General features: G+C 40.7%; 1 protein-coding gene across 2 annotated transcripts; it reads right to left on the bottom strand.

The window, feature by feature from the left end:
- Nucleotides 1–86: 86 nt before the first annotated feature.
- LOC108092008 (protein roadkill) lies at nucleotides 87–12,192 on the bottom strand. 2 transcript variants are annotated; one of them, XM_017191438.2, is made up of 8 exons: nucleotides 10,568–12,192; nucleotides 2,361–2,511; nucleotides 1,942–2,063; nucleotides 1,717–1,878; nucleotides 1,356–1,651; nucleotides 983–1,161; nucleotides 770–912; nucleotides 87–706 (listed from the first exon to the last, which is right to left on the bottom strand). In XM_017191438.2, the coding sequence occupies exons 1-8, from the start codon at nucleotides 11,818–11,820 to the stop codon at nucleotides 562–564; spliced, it is 2,451 nt and encodes an 816-aa protein (XP_017046927.1). In that variant the 5' UTR covers nucleotides 11,821–12,192; the 3' UTR covers nucleotides 87–561. The 2 variants fall into 2 exon arrangements, with proteins under 2 accessions (XP_017046927.1, XP_017046928.1); XM_017191439.2 differs by lacking the exon at nucleotides 10,568–12,192 and adding an exon at nucleotides 2,827–3,051.
- Between the last annotated feature and the right edge of the window lie 7,756 nt (nucleotides 12,193–19,948).

Genomic DNA, 19,948 nt, shown 5'->3' with positions numbered 1-19,948 from the left:
TTTAATTTTAATTTTTCCATTTTTTGTTTTTTATGCTCTTTTTTTGTTGGTATTATTAATTGTTTGTTTTTTCCTTTTTAAATTGCTGCTTTTGTTTCAAGTTGTGTTTGGACTTAAGATTAAAATTAATTCATAATTATTACTCGTAAACATATTAATCATAGGTAATATTAAATCAACAAATAAAATACATTTAAAATCAAGTTTTATCAAAGTGAATTAAATTACTTGAAATCGAAACAATAAACTGCTCTGCTTCTGCTTCTGCATTTGCATTATCTTTCTGCTGTTGATATAATTTATTGTGTTTGTAGTATTGCCGTATGTTTTCTTGAGGTTGGCCGCCAATCGATCGATCAAATATTTCAAATGCCTGCTGCATTGGTTCAAGTTCTCATCAAATGTATTGCAAATGTTGGATCGATTGTTGGTATTGGGTTGTTGCTTTTTGATTGTTGTTGGTGTACGGTTCTCTGATGTTGCTGTTGTTGTTTTTATTATTGTTGCTGTTGTTGTTTTTGTTGTTGTTGTTTTTGTTGGTGTGATTGTTGCATTGTTGTTTCAGCTCATTTTCACGCGTTTCCTTGGTGGTCCAATTGGTGGGATTTGTTGTGTTGCGAGCGCACGAAATGCCTCCGCTATCAAATGTGAATGTGTTGTGATCATATTTTGCCAGCCGGAGGTTTCCATCACATCGGTGGCATGACTGTAAATAAACCATAAGTTAGTTACTTGTTTCGTTAAGATTAAATGATCAATATGAACTCACGTATTTATGAAATCTATCGTTTGTGCTTTCAATTGATCCGCACTGTGGAGATCAGCTAATATTAGTGTTTCGGCTGCTGTTTCTACAGAGAGATTGACGCACAGCGCCTCCTCGCACATCACTTTCAGCTTTTCGAGTGCATACTGCAATGACAAATAATATATAGTTTATTAATAACAATTCGATTTGGCTTTTTGGGGCAGGCGGACGCACCTTATCAGCAGCCGCTAGGAGATCATCAGCCATTTTTTCTAGATTGGGCGCCTTGCCCGTGTATATGAATCGCAGCATTTCTTTAAGAACCTCATGATCCACATCGGTTATGGCGACACGATTCAGCTTTCGCTCCTCCATCTCATGCTCAAACATGGCCGCAAAGACATCGCTGCGCGCTGTAAATAAAAATATTAAGAAATTGTTTAGTTTATTGTTTTAAAAAACAGGTGAATCAAAATTGCACTTGCTGAGTTTATAATTCCGCCAAATTAATTCCGATTATCAAGTGGCGTACCTCTAAATGTTTGTTGTCATATAATCTTTTTTTTAGTCTTTAACCTTTAGAATATTTCTTGGTGTAGAATCTTACCTGCCAGTATGGCCTTGTGCGCCTGGAACTCCCGACCGCCCACGGAGAGCGTGACGTCGCTGAACTTCTCGTTGTCAAAGAGATTGCCGAGATCCTCGGACAGTTTGCATTCGGGCACTTTGAACTGCACGATATTGGATTGTCCGGAGATGTTCACGCTGTCCGCCACGACGCTGACCTCGCAGAAGATGGTCAGCTTGTCCTCGGGCAGAAGGCCATTGGCCTCGTCCAGCAGGAAATCGCGGCGGATGAACTTCTTAAAGCCCCAATCTTTGCCCTGCACAAAACGATAAGCTCTGCGGGAAAATAAAAACAATTATTACCAAAAGCCATTTATTAAATAATAGATAGTAGAACATACCTTTGGGATTCCATGGCTTTGGTTTCCTCACGCTTGGCATTCAGTATGGAAAATTTGAACTTGGCTCTGACTTCTGATTTATTACACGAGACTAACAGTAAATATAATGAAAGGTAATCCTTGCTCTCTTCATCAAGACCCTTTGGGTTAACCCGTAAACACCTATATGAGGATATGAATTGTTTTAGTAAATTGTTAATAGGTTAAAAGTAATAAATTACTCACCATTTCAGTTTGTCATTAGCACCGGCTGAGAATGTGGACGATTTGAGTACTTCACCCATCTCTTCCCGACAAAAACTAAAGTTATTTATGGTCCACATATAACTAAATTTAACCACTTTGACCTGCGAAACAGAAAGATAAATATGGTTAATAAAATTCAGTAGCTAACAGCTTTTTCCCCATTTCCAATCGTGTAACAACAAAGTTATCCGATTTCACCCATCTGAGCCAAATGTACCTGCATTCACAGCGGAAATGCATTTGCCGGCTTACAACGAAATGGATTCAGTTTACAATATTTGTGAAATCCGATCGGTTGGGTTCGCTTCGGCTGGCTCAGATGGTTGCCAATCCATAGGAATGCGAAAAAGCCGCATAGGGATGTCGAAATTTAATCCGTTTGGGGGATTTGAATTTACCTGCGTATAACACCAGTTCTCGGCGACTGGCGTATTAACTTCCGGCAAGGGCGGCGAGGGTACACGGCTGACCGCCATCGTGCTACTGGATGCGTGCAGGTTCGAGGTGACTCTAGCTGTTTGGCTTGCCTGACATTCGTTCACCGGCAATCTGCAAGGATTCAAGGAAATAATTTTGGAATTAGTTAAGAATATTTTTGAATACAATTATTATACTTAACAGATTTATTTATAAAGATCAATTTTACTTAAAGTACTTATAAATATAAATATGGATTTTTTATATTTATTAGTCTAAAGCACCAATGAGAATCAAGGTCTTATACATTTAAAACGCTATGAAGGTATAAATAACTATTAATTAAAATAACTTGTAGGTTATTTTCGGAGATATCTAGCATGTTTAACATTATATTTTTTCCAACCAAGAACACTTCAAAATGGTATAATTAAAACTCGGGGTCACCTTGGCTCTTGTATGAGATCCATGATGCTGCGCTCGAATTCAACTTTGACTAAATTGGTGTCTGAATTCGAGTGCCTGGCCAAAAGATTGAGCAGTTTCAACAGCAGCGAGTTCTCCAGCTTGCCGCCCGTTGAAAAAACACAAATCACACAGAATGTTTTTCGAATTAAAAAGTGTTTCTATTTGCTATATATTTTCTAATTAAAACGATGGACGAGACACAAACGCGTGGACAAGACGAAACGAAATGCGCCAAAAAGTGCAGCGTTCATAATGGCTGATATATGGGTTTAAAAAAGTCCGTTATTCCGCACAGAAATTGGCAATTAACAGAGAACGAGAGATTTAATCGAGATAACGATAGAGCTTTCGAAGCTTTCAACTAGGTTTTCGAGATTGTCAAAAGAGCAGCAGCAGTACAACAATAAAAAAAAACACGTTAAAATATCACAAGGAAAACACAACCGTTGCGCAGGAGCAGCAAAGGAAAACTGACTGATGGACCTGGAAAATCTCGGCAGGCAGGAGGATTTAAGGAGACTGCAGATGACAACAAACAATGGACTAGGAAAATGTTAGCCAGGAGTGGAAAATTGACAAACAATGGGTCAGCGCAGTTGAGGATGAAGGTGAACGTGAGCGAGTAGCTCATCTTATAAAGGTGCAAAACGCAGAGCGGAGAGGAGAGGAGAGGGGAGAGGGGAGAGAGGGAAGGAAGAGAGGGAAGGGGAGGACGGGCAGAAGGATCTGACACACAAAAGCAACAATAACAACAGTTCTTTTCATGTGTGTTTTCAGTCGCGCAGATGCAGATGGAAGACGGCAAATGGCAGAGGAAGCTGCGTTCTTACACGGAGAGAAAAAAATGGTATAATAATGATAGAAAACCTACAACAAAACTCAAAATAACATTTAGCTAAAAATAATTAAGAATACGGTTAATTGTATTTTAGTGTTTGTTTATTAGATAAATGCAAGAAAGTTCTGAAAACAAATCAATTTGAAACATAAGATCAAAGATCATTTCCTTTGGTATTTTATACACAACTATGCATTTCAAGGAGCAAACCAAATGATATCTCAATTACTAACTCCAATCGAATTGTAATTTGTTTTTCCTGTGCACAGCCAAGCGGAGAAAAAGTCGGAAAATCTGTGCAAGGCTGCGGCACACGAGCGATTTACAGCTCAGCTCAGCTCGACAAGGCTGAGATTTTCAAGGTGCTGCCCGTTTTCTGCGGCTGCTGGCGATTTGATGGCCATCATCAAATCCAGCTGAAGGACCTTCAATGGGCCTCGTGTGTGTAAGTATTTGTACGTGTGTGTGTGTGTGTGTAAGTGTGAGTGATGGGTATGAGTGCGAGCCATCAAAAGGTTGACGCAGCTCGTCAAGGTGAACAAACCGTAGACCGCGTTTTTAGCACTCGGTAAAGCGGCTTTATTCAATTTTAGTGAGTGTGCCTTAATGTTAATGACATTGATTTGGCATTGGGGCCTCCAGTTCCCTCTCGCTCCAACCGAATACACCTCTCTTTATCGCCAAGGGCCAGAGGCAAACATTTTTGTTTTGCTATGACATTGAAAATCATTTGTTTGGCGCCACAAGGCGAATGACAAAATCACAGAAGTTTGGGCAAAAGAAGGTTAAGCATGGGAACGAAAAGCATTCAGAACCTTATAATCGAATATAAACGTGGAAAAATGGGAACTATGAGTCATCAAAAGCAATAAACTTAGGCAGTAACAGCATTTTAAGGTGATTCTATGATAAGTTTTAATCAGCTAAAGAAAGCTAAAGATAAAATCAATCTTGTTTCTGCTTATATATTTATATTTTAAACCAAATAAGTCAAAAACAGTATTAACAATGGTCATTCCTCTGTTTGAATGGTCAATGTAAATAAATTTAAATTGTTTAGCAAACACACACCTCTCCATGAGTTCATAAATCCCTTGTAGCCCATACCTTTTCTCTTAGTCATGCCATTCGATCTGCTTACTTAGCCACCAGAAACCATTAGTTCTGCTGCAGAATAAACCCACATGGCATGTGAGTGGTCCAAAGGATCAGGGCCAAAAGGTCTGGGCAAACATCCGACAGCTGGGATGCGACGAATGCAGTTGGTCATGGATCGCAAAGAATCGGAATTTCGACACAGACAGATACATAGGATACATAGAACTCTTCTCCCCGGGGGATCCGCCATTTGTGTGGGCTCTTCGATCAGAAAAAGTACGTGAACTTATGACAAATGAAGGGAGCGCACGCGTTAAAGAAATTTAATAAATCGTTTTAGCGCAGGAAAACTGGTTTCTTCGACTTGCAGCTGCTCATCGGGAAAAAGAGAGACTACAGCTTTTCACCCAAAAAAAAATACAAAAGGAAAAGTTATATAATTTGCCAGCGACTCGCTTTGGCGCTTTCCACACTTCCGGCAACTTTTCATTAGCATTTAAATGAAATTTGATAAAGGCACCAACAACAAAAGGCAATAATAAACGAAACGAACAGACACAACAACAACAAAAACAATAACGACAACTGAAAATGGTGAAAATTTTTCATTTTTTTACAACAAATTATCGCATGGCTTTTCACTTGGCGTTTTCACCAACAACAAAAGCAACAACAAAGGCTCCTTTCACTCGCCGCCTAAACAACAACAAATGAGTTGAGTGAAAAACGCTTTTCAGTTGTCGCCGTTGTTTTCGAGCCAAAAGGAAACGCTTTTCTTTGCTTTTCTTTTGGTTTTTACATAAATGCGGCGCCGCCGTCGTCGCAAAAAAAAAAAAACAACAAAAAAACACAACATACAGATGCAAAGATACATTTTTCAGTCGCCAGCCAAAGTGAGGGAATGAAGAAGAAACATCAACGGCGGCGGCAGCAATTTAATTTAAATAATGTGAACTTTCATGCCAATGAAAATGATTTCAAAAGAGAAACTCAACGCAGTCCAACTCCCAAAACGAACTCGACAACTTCACTTCCGCTACAAATGCAACAGAGGCAATAGCAACGCCAACAACAACAACAAAATAAGGCAACAAGATCTTGAACAACGTAAGACAAAAACAATGATGACACCCACCTAAGAAAAAGATGATTAACTTTGGCACATGGCGAAATAAGCAGAAGTAAAGGATCCTCTATAAAAATAAAATACTTTATAATAATAAAACACAATTTATGTAAAAAAGCGAAGCAACTATTATCTATAGAATTATTAGGTATTTAACACACTTTCGTAAAATTATACAACTTGATATCTAAGTTTTCCAGTAAGCATTTTTAAAATTAATTATATGAAAGCTAATCCCCATTTCCAATCCTTGGCTTTTTAAAGTGTGCTAACGACTCACGACATTTCGAAAATCTTTCTCCACTCTTTCCGTGGAGTGTCGACAGTTTGACGCATATTAATTTCAAAAACTCCCACGCTCAACATTTCATTCGGTTTCTTCGCTTTGGCTGCGTTTGTTTTCGTTTTGGTTTTTGGCCTTTTCGGTGGGGTTTCGTTTTGGGTCTTTCACTCAACTCAACGCGGCCGTCGATTCGATGCGTCGACCATTTGCCTTTGGAGTTACTTTATAGTTGGCATTTCTGCGGAGGGAGAGAAAGCTCAAGCCCCCAGCTTGCCATCTCGCTCGGCCATTGATGCTCTCTCTCTCGCTCGCACTCGCAGCAGTCTGCAGTTTTGCTTGCAGTTTTTCGTGAAAGTCGATTCGCAGTAGTTGTAGTTGTTATATAAAGCGTACGAAATCATGTAAGTAGAGTGAAATTTGCCTGTTGCTTTTTTCCTGCCTTGTTTGGCCTATGCGATTGTTTTTCGCACTAATGAAAACAATTGAAAGTTGTGGAAAATTATGTTTCCATAATTATACCCTTAAATGATTCGACTTTTCCTCGGCATTGCTCGCATTAAACCAATTAATGGATCAATAAACTTTGGAGTAATCAAGTATTGAGCAGAGAAGAAAAATCTTTAAAGTAAAGCAACCTACTTTAAATCATGTTTCTTAGATTTGATATCATTTCGAAAAATCTTGTCCAAAAAAACCATGTCACAATAAACTCGCGTCCTATTTTCCACGCATAAGTTTAATGTTGTTAATTTTTACATAACTGCCGTTGCTTGCTTTTCGGACTTCAAATGCTAATCAACGTGTGTCACAGTTTGTATGTCCAAAAACTGGACCGTCAAAAACCAAAACCGATTTTGTTACATTTGTTTGACACTTTGTTTTATTTTTTTAGGTCTTGTTTGGGATTGCAGCATAAATGAAAGTTTGTGTTTGTGTTAATCGCAAATAATAATGAGGGAAAAACATATTTCGATTACGTAAAATGAGTGACACACGGCATAGGAAATTAGGTGTGACTATTTGAGTAAAGAAACTAAGATTAGTTCATTATTATTAAGTGTTCAAAGAAATTGTGTATAATTTCCTAAGTCTTCCAGTATAAATATTTTTTTAGAGTGCGCATGCGCGTAGGCGTTTTGACGTCGACGCCGGCAGCAAAGTTTGCAGCAAGTTTCACCAAAAAAAAAAAATAAATCAACCCAAAGCAAGAAACACGAGAAACAACAACAAAAAGCCGAAGCTCGAAAACGAGAGCACGTTTACTGACAGCGGAACGAGACTTTATGTAATCGTAAAAACTTGTTTGATGACGTATCTCCAAGCCGAGCTTAAGCGATCTCTCTTAGTTTTGCTCTTTACCTCTCTCTTAATCGAATGCACGTTGTCGTTTTAGCGCGTGTCTCGAAATACATATGCACATATATATCGCTTTTTACCAGCTGCTTTTGTTGGATAATAAATTTTCACAAGCAAACAAGTTTGCGGGCAGAGCAGAAATGAAATCAATAAATTAATAATAAACCACATGTTGTGTGCCCAATTTTCATTGAAACGTTTTGGGCCAAACTTTTTAGCTTGTTTGCATTTTGCCGCTTTTACCTCTTTCTCTGCACTTTCTAAACAAATTGTGAGTGAGAGAGATGAAATTGGCTTTCATGCGTTTTCACATTTTGTTTTTGTCGTGCTTTCTTTTTTCTTTCTTTTTTTTCGAGGCGTCGTTTTGTTGGGATTTCTACTACTTTTTCTTTAGGCGCAAGCGTCGTGATCTTGTTGGCTTAAAAGATCTTCTTTTTTATTGGCTTAGAAATTCTTGCCTGATTTCTTCGAGAGATCTGTATCTGTTCTAAATAAAATGTGGGTTGAGTGAAAGACCCGGGCGAGATTTTCGGTTTACGATTATTGGGCGAAATGTGTTAAACAAAGTGAAAACTCTGGTTTCAGTTCAATTATAGTAAAAATATAAAAAAAAGGAAGATTTTACTTGCTTCAGTTTCACAGCAGCTATGTTAATGAATTTAATTTCGCTATTTTTGAAAGTTTAACATTTTAAATAATTTATAAAAAAAATGGGGGAGACAACAAGCAGTAAAAAAGTGGAAAGTTGCAATGCAACCCAACACGATCTGTGGTTAATAATTGGTCAAACTGAAGCTTTTGGTGAAAGGAATTGATTAGTAAACGGAAGCCCGAAAAGTTCGTTGCATAATGTTGCAGCAACATGTTGCTGGGGATCGATCGCAGAGCAACATGGCCAGTAACGGCAGCCCTTTCACAGCGAAAATCAGTCAAGCAAACTTCCCGTCTCTTCCCATTCGAGCAGATAAAACACAAAAACCGCATAGCGAAACCAAAAGGGAAGACTGTACAGTGTACATCCTCTATTCGAAACTCACGAAGGGGTTTTTGGGGTTAAACACTGATATTGATATACGTATTCTGGGAAGTTTTAATAATAGAATACGAAATCAACCAAAATATATACTTTAACCGCAAAATCCTTGTATTATATTTAAGTAAGCTGATAAAGAACAGTCAACAATCAATGGCCCATGACTCAGATTCGCCAGCCGGCGGCTGTGGACAAAGAACATTTTTTGTTCGAAATACTGCGGATTATCGGGCAATTTGCAGCAAGGCCAAAGAAAATGAGCAACAAGTGCATGAAAAGCAGAACGCAGCCCTAGTGGAAAGTGAATAAGAATAAGAAAAAATAATAACAATTACTGGCACATGGTCAAAAGCATTAAGAAAGAAACCAAGCACGAGCTCATGGTCTCAATTCTGCAGCTCTCTTCTTCAATGACAAAGCAGCAGCTGTTGATGTTGCTGCTGCTGCTGTTGATGTTGCTGCTGTATTGTTGCTGATGTATTGCTGCTGCTGCTGCAGCTGTTTGCTGACCCCAAATGACAAAGGTTGGCACGCAAGTCGCCCACGCCCATTAATTAACCGAAAATTGAGAGCCACTCAAACCAGAAAAAAACAAAAAAAAAAAAAAACTTTGGGTGAAAAGAGATAAAACACATCGGGCGGGGACCCCACCTCCACTTCCATCGGCATTTGTGTTTACAAAATTGTTTTATATTTTCTGTTCATCTTTTTGAGGTTAGGCGAACGCCTTTTGGGGTCACCGTGTGAAAGCAGCAACAAGAACGAAAAGGAGAGCATGTCGGTGTGAAAGAGAAAGCCTTCCTCGCATCGAAAGAGACAGCGCGATATGGCAGCTATTAAGGGTGGCTGATATATAGAGAAAACTTAATTACTTAAGTTCTGTTTATTCGCCCCGGGGAAAAGTTACGACATTTTCCAGCTCTCGATAGAGGAAATGTGTGTATAACTCGGGGTGTTTAGGCCTGATCAATAGAATTGGTAAGCAAATCATCATCAAGTAGTCTCCACACTAAAGAAACCAATTACTTACGCAAGTAAGGTCATCTGAAAAAACCATCTAGGTTACTCCGAGGTTGCTAACTAAAACCGAAACGAACCGAACTCTCGGCTATACAGAAAACTACAAGTCATCAAAATTAAATATAAGTATATACATATACATATATACATATATATACTACATACAAGCCATCAAAAGAGGCAGAGAAACTTTTACAAAACAAACTGTTGTTTGTTCGGCGGTTTTGTTTGTTGTGGCCATAACTCAAGGATGTGACAATGGTTACTCGAAATATGGCCCAGAACGTAAGTAGTTCAGGGTGCAGAAGGTCCTGGGCAATAAACTGGGTCATCAGCACACTCTGGGCCACACATCTCAAGTGGATTTGTGTTCCAATTGCTGGGCTAACGATTGTTGACACGGGCCATTGTGGGCCAGCTGGTAATACCAATTACTTGTTGCTAGGCCGTGCCAATTGGAAGGCCTTTCAAATACGGCTTTTGGCTGTTCCAATACAACTGGTTAAATTCGGATTTTAGTGAGTAACTTTTGAGAGTTTCCTGTATAAAGCAAAAGCTTTGTTTAGAGACGAATACAAATTGCCATTTGTTAGTAAGAATTTTGTTTACCAGTTAACTAGAATTTCGCAACGAATCGAATCAGATAAGGCTTTAAAGTTCAACTTTTGTCATTTACTGATCGTCGCACACTCAAGACCTCCGACTTATCATATAAATAGTACTTCCCATAGCTACTGCTATTTACGTAGGTGTAAATGGCTCATATGCACAAATGCCAATGGCTGGCATTTAAGCTGCAATATTATTAATGCAAATACATTTAGTTGCCCTACTAAGACCCGTTCTTTGTTTTCATTTAATTACTGTCAAAAGAACCATTTACATACCACACACACACACACTTGCACATACATACAAAAAGGGGAAAAGCGAGTGTAAATGGGCCAATTGGAGTGGTATATTTACCTTTTATCACAGAAATTTGCGGCGGCGTTACAAAATTCCTTAGAATTGGGGCATTTAACTAATAATACTAGGCACAGAGGAGATTGTTGTGGTTGCTGTTGATTGTTGTTGTTGTTGCTGTTGTTGCTGCTGCTGTGGTGGTGATGATGATGGCTGTTGTTGCTGCTGCTGCTGCTGTTGTTGCTGCTGCTACTGCTGCTGCTGTGGTGATGGTGTTGCTGCTGTGCAGGATGGGCGCAATTATAATGTTGCTGTTGTACCGACGATTGCTGATAGGATGAGGCGGCCGACGATGATGATGATGATGAAGATGAAGATGACGACGTGGATGCAGAAGAGGATGAGGATGCACTGAGGGGATGGTGATGTTGCTGCTGGTTCAGATGCCGCCTGATGGACTGATTGATGCGATTCGTAATGGAGTTGGTCAGCGCCGAATGATGGCTGTGTAGATGATGTGACGAGGAGGAGGATGATGAGGCTGCCACCGAAGAGGAGGCTGACGAGGAGGAGGCGGCTCCAAACAGGCGGCTGGCAATGATGCTGTTGCTGTGGTGATTGCTGCTGCTGTTGCTGTTGCTGCTGTTGCCGCCGTTGTAGTGCGTATTTCCAGCACAGGCGCTGCTGCAGTTGTTCGAGGAAATCGCACTGGACGATGGCGAGGGGGCGGACCGTGTCAGTATGTGTTGCAAGTTGCTGCTGCCGAACGCCGCCTGCAATATGTTGCTGGGTGTTGCCAAATGCTGCGCCAGTGTTGCCGAGCCACTTCTACTGGTTGCTGCCGCTGCTGCTGCAGTTGCTCCACTTTCGTAATTCAGGTGACCCAAATGCTGTTGCAAAACTGAAGGCGCAGCTTGCTGCTGCTGTTGCTGTTGTTGCTGCGGTGGTGTTGCTGTTGCTGGCGTGTGTGGGTGTTGCTGCTGCTGCTGTTGCAGCGATGATCTGCGCAATAATACTGGTGGCGTCGATATCAATTGCTGCAGGCGACTGCAGTTGCCGCTGCTGCTGCTGGTTGCCGCTGCTCCTGTGGCGACTGTTGCTGCTGCCGCAGATGTTGCAGCTACAGATGTTGCTGTTGCCGCTGCCGTTGCACTTTCAGGCCCATTCTGCGACTCTCCGTTCTCGCAGCAACAATTATCGCTGGTAGCAGGTTGCTGCTGCTGCTGTTGCTGTTGCTGCTGCTCTAAATTCTCATTTTCATAGATTTCATGAACACTTCGCTTTTTCTTGATTTTCACATAGGGCTCAAACATTTTACAATTTTTATTGCAATCACTTCAACACTCACACACCTTATTCGATTTTTATTTAAATATACAGATTCTGTTGGTTTATAAAAATTGCTCAACTTTTTGGTGCTTATAAATTTTTCATTTGAACAAATCTCTTTGTTGCCACATGCCGTTTGCTTGTTATTTTAGTTGCCTTACGATTTGTATAATTTTCGAGTGTGTGCTCGATTTGTTGTTTCGAGTAGTATATTTGATTTTTTTTATATTTGGTGGGCGACACACGAAGCGAGCGAGAAGGCGAATCGAATCGGAATCGAATCGGAATCTGAATCTGAATCGAAAACGAGACGAGCGAACAAACCGCTCCGTTTGAAAGTGCGCGTCGAAATGAGCTGAAATTTGAAAAAATTTCAGCCGTCCACTCTCGACGCTGACTGCGACGTCGACTGCGGACGCGACGCCGGCAGCGCTGCTCGTTTCAGTTCTCACTTTGTTTCGTTTCTCTCTCTGCGTTTCACCATGTAACGCACACCTACACTTTCGTCTGGCTTTATGTGAGGTCGATGAGCACATATGGAAACGAGTGGCAAACCTAAAGGATAAGATTATATGGTATCCTGTACAGAGTCGTCTGCATAATCATTTGATGTTTCATGTCTATTGAAACTCTATTGAAACTCAGAATCCGAAAAGGAAAACCTTTTCAAAGATATAGAATTCTCTCAATTCAAATTATAAAACTAGATTCAATTAAGTTTAAGCACTTCCTAGTTTATATTATTTATAAACCCTGCTCATCTCTACGGTTACTGGGTATTTAAAGGAAACAACGATGAGAGTGAGAGAGAGGGGAGAACCAGAGAGAGCGAGACCCCAAAGCGACACTGAAAATCGAGCGCAAGTGCAAAGAGCGAGAGAGGGCGAGAGCGCGAGCGAGCGAGAGAGACAGCGTTGAGGGCCAGCTGATAAATGGTTGCGCGTGTGTTCGAACATTGCGTATACGAGTGGGTGTGCGCGTGTGGTCCCAGGACGGAGGTTACTTATGCCGGCGGTCCTTGGCGTGGCGATAAACGGTAATCACTTGGTCACAGAGGCGGTCCGATCCGGTGCCCCGCCCCCTCCTTGACCACCCAGCCTTCGATGGCGTCCTTCATCGGCTTCCTATTCACGTATTCATACGCACAGGGCTGCTATCGAAATCCGGGGCTATGGAAAAGTCACCAAGGAGTAGCAAACATATGAATGTCCTCCATTTTTATACACAATTAAAAATTTAAGTTTCAACTCAAGGATACAAAAAAAGCGGTTTAAAATACAACCTTCGTACGATTGTAAAAATATGAAAATTGAATTAAAAAAAAATAAAATTTGAAAGGATTCTTAAAAAGCCTAAGCTTTTTAGAGTGCATCCTGCCTGTTGTTCCTTCAGGAACAAATGACATTGGAACGCCCTATCGACGCACATCGCCGGGGAACGTAAGCTGTCGTCCTTTGTCAGCAAATGATTTTTTTTTTGCCTCTTTTATTTGGGTGGCACGTTGTGCTTGTACTCGGCATGTTTGTGTGTATCCAAATGGGGCGTTGTCGTTGTCGGTGGCATTAGCCATCCAAGCACGAGTATATAGGAACCAGCAACACATGTCGCTGGCAGTCGCCCATCATCACAAAACTCTGGCGGGGCCACCCAGCTGCAGATTTTACAGCCGGCGTTTTCACTCCCCATCCCACCCCGTCGACGCTACTCCAAATCCACTTCATCCACTTCCCACTTCTTTCTACTTGATCCACGGCAGGCCGCAGCAGTTTTCCACTTGCAACAATTGCAAAGGCAACAGCAACAACTACTTGGTAGTACACTGGGAAAATTTGAACATTTTTGATATTTGTTTCAAACAAAATGATACTCAAATAAATCTCAGAATTTTAGTTACATTTTAGAAAATATAACCTTTTGGAAAATGCAGAACCAATGGATTTCGGAACTTCAGATTATATCGTTATGGTTTTAGATGGAACTATGAGATATTCCAGATGGAGCAAAACGGAATAATAGAAAGGAATATAACAAATAGTATTTTTCACAGTACATTACTGCGGCGACTGCAACTACACTTCACATGGCCAGCAACTCGGCACATTCGTCTCATTTATGGCGTGCAAATTAGCATAGGGCCAAAAGGGCTTCGTGTGTGTCCTTTTGGGCAGCGATGGCCACACAAGACAAGAAACCAAACCCCTATCCGTATCCGTATCGCATCAGTTTCAGCTTCTGTCCGCCTCGCAAATCATGTGTGTGCCGCTTGGTAAGTGAGTGCTTGCCTGCTCATTAGTTAGATGGTCTCGACTCGCAGGCCGTTTCCTCTGACATTGCTAGAATGTGTGAAAATTGGACAGTAATGCGGCCCTCCTTGTTGTTGTCATCGTTTGTTGTTGTTACTGTTCTTGTTGTTGTTGTTGTAGTTGTTGATGGTTGGTAAGACGACAAGCACCCTTTGAAGTTGCGACGCTGCGAGGTGTCGAAAGTAGCAACTACGCTTTGTGGGCGGGGGTCGTCGGCGCAGCTTGTGAAATTGGTTGGGTAATTGAGTTATAGCCGAAATTTCTGCCTTGGCAACGAGTAGTTGGACAGCAATAAAATTTGGCTCGAAAATGTCATTGAAGATTTTTCAGCGACTTAACAGTGGGCTTTCAACTCTTTTGGTTTAAAAATTTAAGCCCAAGCCATTTAGAAATATTTTCTTAAGTGCTTATTATATTATCAAACGGAAAAGTTATTTAAATTCTTTAAGTTTATATAAGCAAATACTTCAAATATTTTATAAAATTTCTGCTTACCAAGAACATTTCGGCAAAGGTTTCTAAAGGTTCATGGTCTATTCAATAAATCAACAAAAATTCCAAGGCAAACTCGCATTCGAAATTTATTGAAAGGTCTTTTTTTTATAGTTTGCTATTCTGTGTCTGTGTGTGTTTGCCCGATCATCACGATCAATTTCAAAGTTATCACCGCCCACTCGGCTAATTATGCCACAGAGGCTATATAAGGGGCGATATAAAGCGACGAATATTTGATGCCGATTTACTCATCTTTGAAATCAAAGGCCGGCGGAGACGGACGTTCAGCGACCTTTGGGCATTTCATGTTATTTTCGCTCCGCCAAACTGGAGGCGTTCGGTTCAACTTCCTTTCGTTTTTTTTTCGTTTTGCGGAAACATTAAACAATCGCAACTGGTTCACCTTTCCACTTAGTCATTGAATCTTCAATGAGGCTCAATTTCATTGGGACTTTCACATTGCCCAGCTGACCCCTGCTGCTCTTTCCTCCCCTCTCCACCGCTCTTACATATTCCACTCCTCTCCACCGTCAATCGATTTTCAATGGATTTTGGTGTTGTTTTAGAAATAGAAATTTCGCTTAATGCTTTCCAATGTGTTTGAGTGTGTTTGCCTGTCTTTTTTAGTGTGTGTGTATATGGCGATATTGCAAAATGCTCATGCACATGATTTACTTGACACTAATTTCCATAAATAAAACAAAAGTTTAATAACATCGCCGCTTGAATGGGTCGCTGACAATAACCCAATTTTCAATCAAGGCAGACGCCGTCAATCCCCAGCACAGTGGTTCAAATATTTGTGTTTAAATATTTGATTTAAAAAAGATATTTTCAGAAATTGTTAAACTTTCATCAAAGATTTTTAGAATTTTTTTTGCAGTGTGACCATGCCAACAGAAAACAGGTAAAAATTGGTAGGACAATGAATATTATAAATACAATTCTAAATTCCTTTTCAATAAGTTTATTTCAATCGGTTTATGAAGCATAAGAAACTATTTTTAAAAACCAATTTATCACCCTGTTTTGATAATTATGGTAGACTTATCATTTATGGCCATATTTGGAGCACAGTGCAACATTGTAATCACCCCAGATGACAAAATTGAAATCGAAGCAATCAAATCTGGAGGCTGCTTTCGGCCGATTGCGTGGGTCGTTTTTGGTGCGTGGACGACGAAAGTGTTAATTGATTCGATTGCCCTCGAAGTGAAGTGAGGCTGGTTTATAGGATAGGGAAGCCCAAGAGGCGTTTAGCTGCACAGATTAACGCCAGCGATTAGCGTGTTACGAGATGGCCGATTCAAGTTGCATCCGTTAGATATGAAATGGAATGGAGTTGTTCAGTTCAGCTGGCGCGAAGAGATATTGAGATATGGCATCCAACAGAAAAAAATATTGCTGCCGTGGGATAACTTCCGTACTCGTGCCGCGGGTGAAACTTTTTCGAGCGAGCAAAAGAGCGAAAGAGCGAGAGAAAGCGACTGCAGGGAAAGAGACGGGGCGAGAGCGACTTTTCGTAATCACTTTGCAGCAATTGGCGTTTTGGTTCGGTTTCGGTTTTGTCGGTTTGAACACAACGAGAAATTTACATTTCACATTTTCACAATCTTTTTTTTTCTTTCGTTTTTCTTTTTTTTTTTTTGCTTCCCCCCCTTTCGTTGCTCATGTAACAAATGAGTGATTGGAGCAGCTTTCCGCATTTCACACACTCACAGAGGAGCACCGGCGATCATAGAAATCTGCGCTTTGTCGTCATCATTGACATCGTAGTCTTGGCTTTTTCGGATTCGCTGCCTTTTTCTCCGCCGTTGTTGCTTTCTTTTTGTCGACGGCTCTGGGAGTTAATTGTTTGGGTAAAATCTGTTAAGGGGCCAATTTTGTAAGTGAGATTAATAGGAACGTGGGCTGTGGTTAGCCTAAGTAATCTGAGGTTTCTCCGATTCCCTTATGATGATTTATTTTAGCCATTATTTAATTCGGGAGTTACTTTCGGGAGCTTATTATAATAAAGTTGCTAAGTCCTCTCATAATTACATAGTTTTATTTAGATCCACTTTAATAATATTATTTTTTCTCTGTAATCTTTTACTCTACAAATAAATATCTTTCACTGATTTCACTTTATTTATAATACATTATGTATAACTGTTGTAAAATCCCCACTGGTTTGTGGAGTGATTAGAGGACATTACTCCCAGCTTCAAGCGCTATTTGTCTTGTATTAATCATGGCACCACTTATTCCCAATTTCCTCTGGATAAACCAACATTGATTGCGGCCGTTTTATGTGCCAACTAAAACTAAATCCATCGGAAATTGGGCGAAATCTGTGCGATTTGATCGCTCTCGGTTGATTGCTGCGATGTTTTGTAACAGAGATCAGCTTTTTTCCGGACCATTCCCTGTCACGCGCCTATCGAAATCTAGTTCAGTGATAAATCATAAAATGATTTACATTCGGGTACGCTCCGATTCGATTTGTATTTGCGTTTGTTTCTCTGTCTATTTTTTTTTCGTAACCCAAAACCAAACCCATTTCGGCCCGGCTTTTATTGGCCCGGCTAATGGGAAGGGGGGTAAAGAAAAGTGTTGCCAGGCAGTGAGTTTCACTTGGCCTTGGGTCGAATTTTTATTGCCTTTGCGGCTTTGATTATACAATAATTCCGAGATGACGGAAAAAAGAAGTTGGTCCAGGTAGTAAGACAAAATGCTGATTGAATTTCCTGTGGTCCAAATGCGATTCTCGTGAAAATAAAGCAAAGACAAATTGCAAATGTCACAGCATCGTAAAATGTGCAAAAAGTCTTGAACACACAATTTGTCCAGACTCGAGAAGATCACCACAATGTACTCTCGTCAATATGGAGAGGGGAAAAAATAAGAAAAGAGTATGGAAAAAAGCCAGGGGAAAAATAAACAAAGTCGAAGGTAATCCAAACGGGAGACAAAGCGATCATTCACAGTGCGGCAAAGAAGAGAACACCCAGGATGGGATTTTGTCAGATCTTATCTCGAACCTCAAACGAAAATGTCAAAACAAGCAAATCGAACCAAACCGAGCCATCTTGTCCCTCCGTTTCGGTAATTGTGTGGAAGGTAAATTATGAAACTGTCGTTTCGGGCTGTTAGCCAGGCTTAAAATGGCATCTCGGGATGACGGATCCAGCCAGCTTATGTCCATACATACACATACACATATACTATACTATATATATACAGGGAGTGATGCATATATCCCGCTGCTAACCGCAAGAATGGCAAAACGGGACGAAGTCGTACAAGTGGCAGGAAAAGAAGGAGAAGGAGGAGGAGGAATGGATCTGGATGCGCATCCCACGGCGTTTGTTTACGCTCATTAAACGTAAAAAGGTGCCACCCGAATAGGCAAACTCAGCCATGGACCTCCGGCCGCGAAACCTTAGCACCTGTAGAACAGAACACCGTGTCCGTCGAAAATGAACAAGAAGAAGAAGAAGCAGAAGACGCATCACATCGTGTGTGGTCTTTCTTCGGACCACCACCACCACCACCGCCTCTTTCCGCCCGACAATTCTTCTCCATTCTGGGCCGCAGCAAACAATTCTCTAACAATTACGCCTCAATGGCATATAATTCAATCTTCTGCTGCTGCCTCTGATCTTTTGTGTCTGATGGATGTGTGATGGATAGCTCCCAAAGAGACGAGCGGAATGCAAAGAATACTGAAACACACACACTCACACACACATATGCCCTTCATGGCTTTTAGCCAGGTGTGGATTGTGTATCTCTGGCTGAATCTGGCCATCTGAATCCGTATCCGTGTATCTGCGGCTAGGCTAATTTGAAGTGCGTGCATCGTGGGCTTCGTGTGTGGCCCGAGGACTTGGGATCAGCGATCTGAGAGCGGGGACCACAGTGAATACCCATTCAGTGGGAAATCAATTAAGTGAGCGCAGGGCGGACTGAAAGGATTTCCTTTTGTGGTTAGCAGAGAAATGGTTCATTGTTCTTTTTTTGAATACTGTATTGCGTTGCATAGAAATCTTCAACAATTGAAAATCCATTTATTGAAAAGGTGTTTATTCAAAATATTTTATTTAAATTAAAAAATATAATTATGAAAATATTAAAGAATTATTTTTTGAAAATGGGTAAGCTATATTTATTCTCATAATTAATACCTAGTGATAAGCTATCCATCATCCACTGTAGCCATCAGACACCGAATTCAAATGCCGACTTCTGAGAGCCTTAATAAACATAAAGAACAAAAAAAAACCACCAAGAATTCCTTGCTGGCTCTCATAAAAATTTTCGAGTTTTTTTTTTTTTTTTGGTTCTTAATAATTTAAATAAAAAATGCCACCAAAGTGGTTTCGGGTTATAGCTGGGCAAACATGGCTTACAGTGAAGTGCGAGTATGTGTGCAGACGCAGAGCCTAAACACACTCGTACTCGTACTCGTACTCGTATTCCGATATACGACGAGATTCAGGGGACGGGCAACAAAGTCAACATGTGAGGCGGTCTCAGTTTTTAACTCTCGAACAACGAGAACGAACGGCGACGACGGCTGACGATTCTTGCCACACACGATCATCGCATCGAGCGGCGTTGGTGGGCTCTCAAACCCTCGAAACCCGGGACCTGGAACCACAGACGTCGCGCTCCGACGGTTCCACAGATCCCCGAGAACCGAGAACCGAGAACCCCAGAACGCAGAACTCAGAACGCAGAACCCTCTCCAGATTTAGTGTTGACCGGTAAAGATTACAGGAAGCGCCGAAGACAAGCATTCAAATTAGCTAATTATAGTGGAGATTAATTTTGACTTTGGATATTAATGGCTGTGATTAATTTTATGAAGATAAATAAACATATGGGATGTATAAACACATACAATAAACCATTTATCATGAGGTTATATTTAAAATAAGTCTATAAATTTTATTAAAAGGTCAATGCTTGTTTAGGAAAACTTTTTAATTATAAAAAATATGGTTTAACATTCAAATATTATAAAAGGAAAATAAATTGATTTCTTAGCCTTCTTAATGAATCACATTTGGCTGGAAACGAGCCAAGTTAGCCACCCAGGGAAGAAGCCAAAGAGCCAGGCCAACGCAGGCGGCCAAGAACAAACCTTTAAAATAAAAGGCAAAACAAAGCCAACAAGTAGAATCGTTTTGTTTGTCGCAATGACCCCTCCCGTTTGGCTCGTTTATGGATTTTATGGCCGTTGCTATTCGGCTTTAATTGTTTTCCTGGCCCTCAGTCATTCCCGTAATCCAAACAGATCAGGTCCAAGGCTTCCCTTGCTTCGGTT

Source organism: Drosophila ficusphila, unplaced genomic scaffold (assembly GCF_018152265.1).
Source record: "Drosophila ficusphila isolate 14025-0441.05 unplaced genomic scaffold, ASM1815226v1 contig_791, whole genome shotgun sequence".
Taxonomy (NCBI): Eukaryota; Metazoa; Arthropoda; class Insecta; order Diptera; family Drosophilidae; genus Drosophila; species Drosophila ficusphila.
This window is presented reverse-complemented; position numbering and strand designations above follow the sequence as displayed.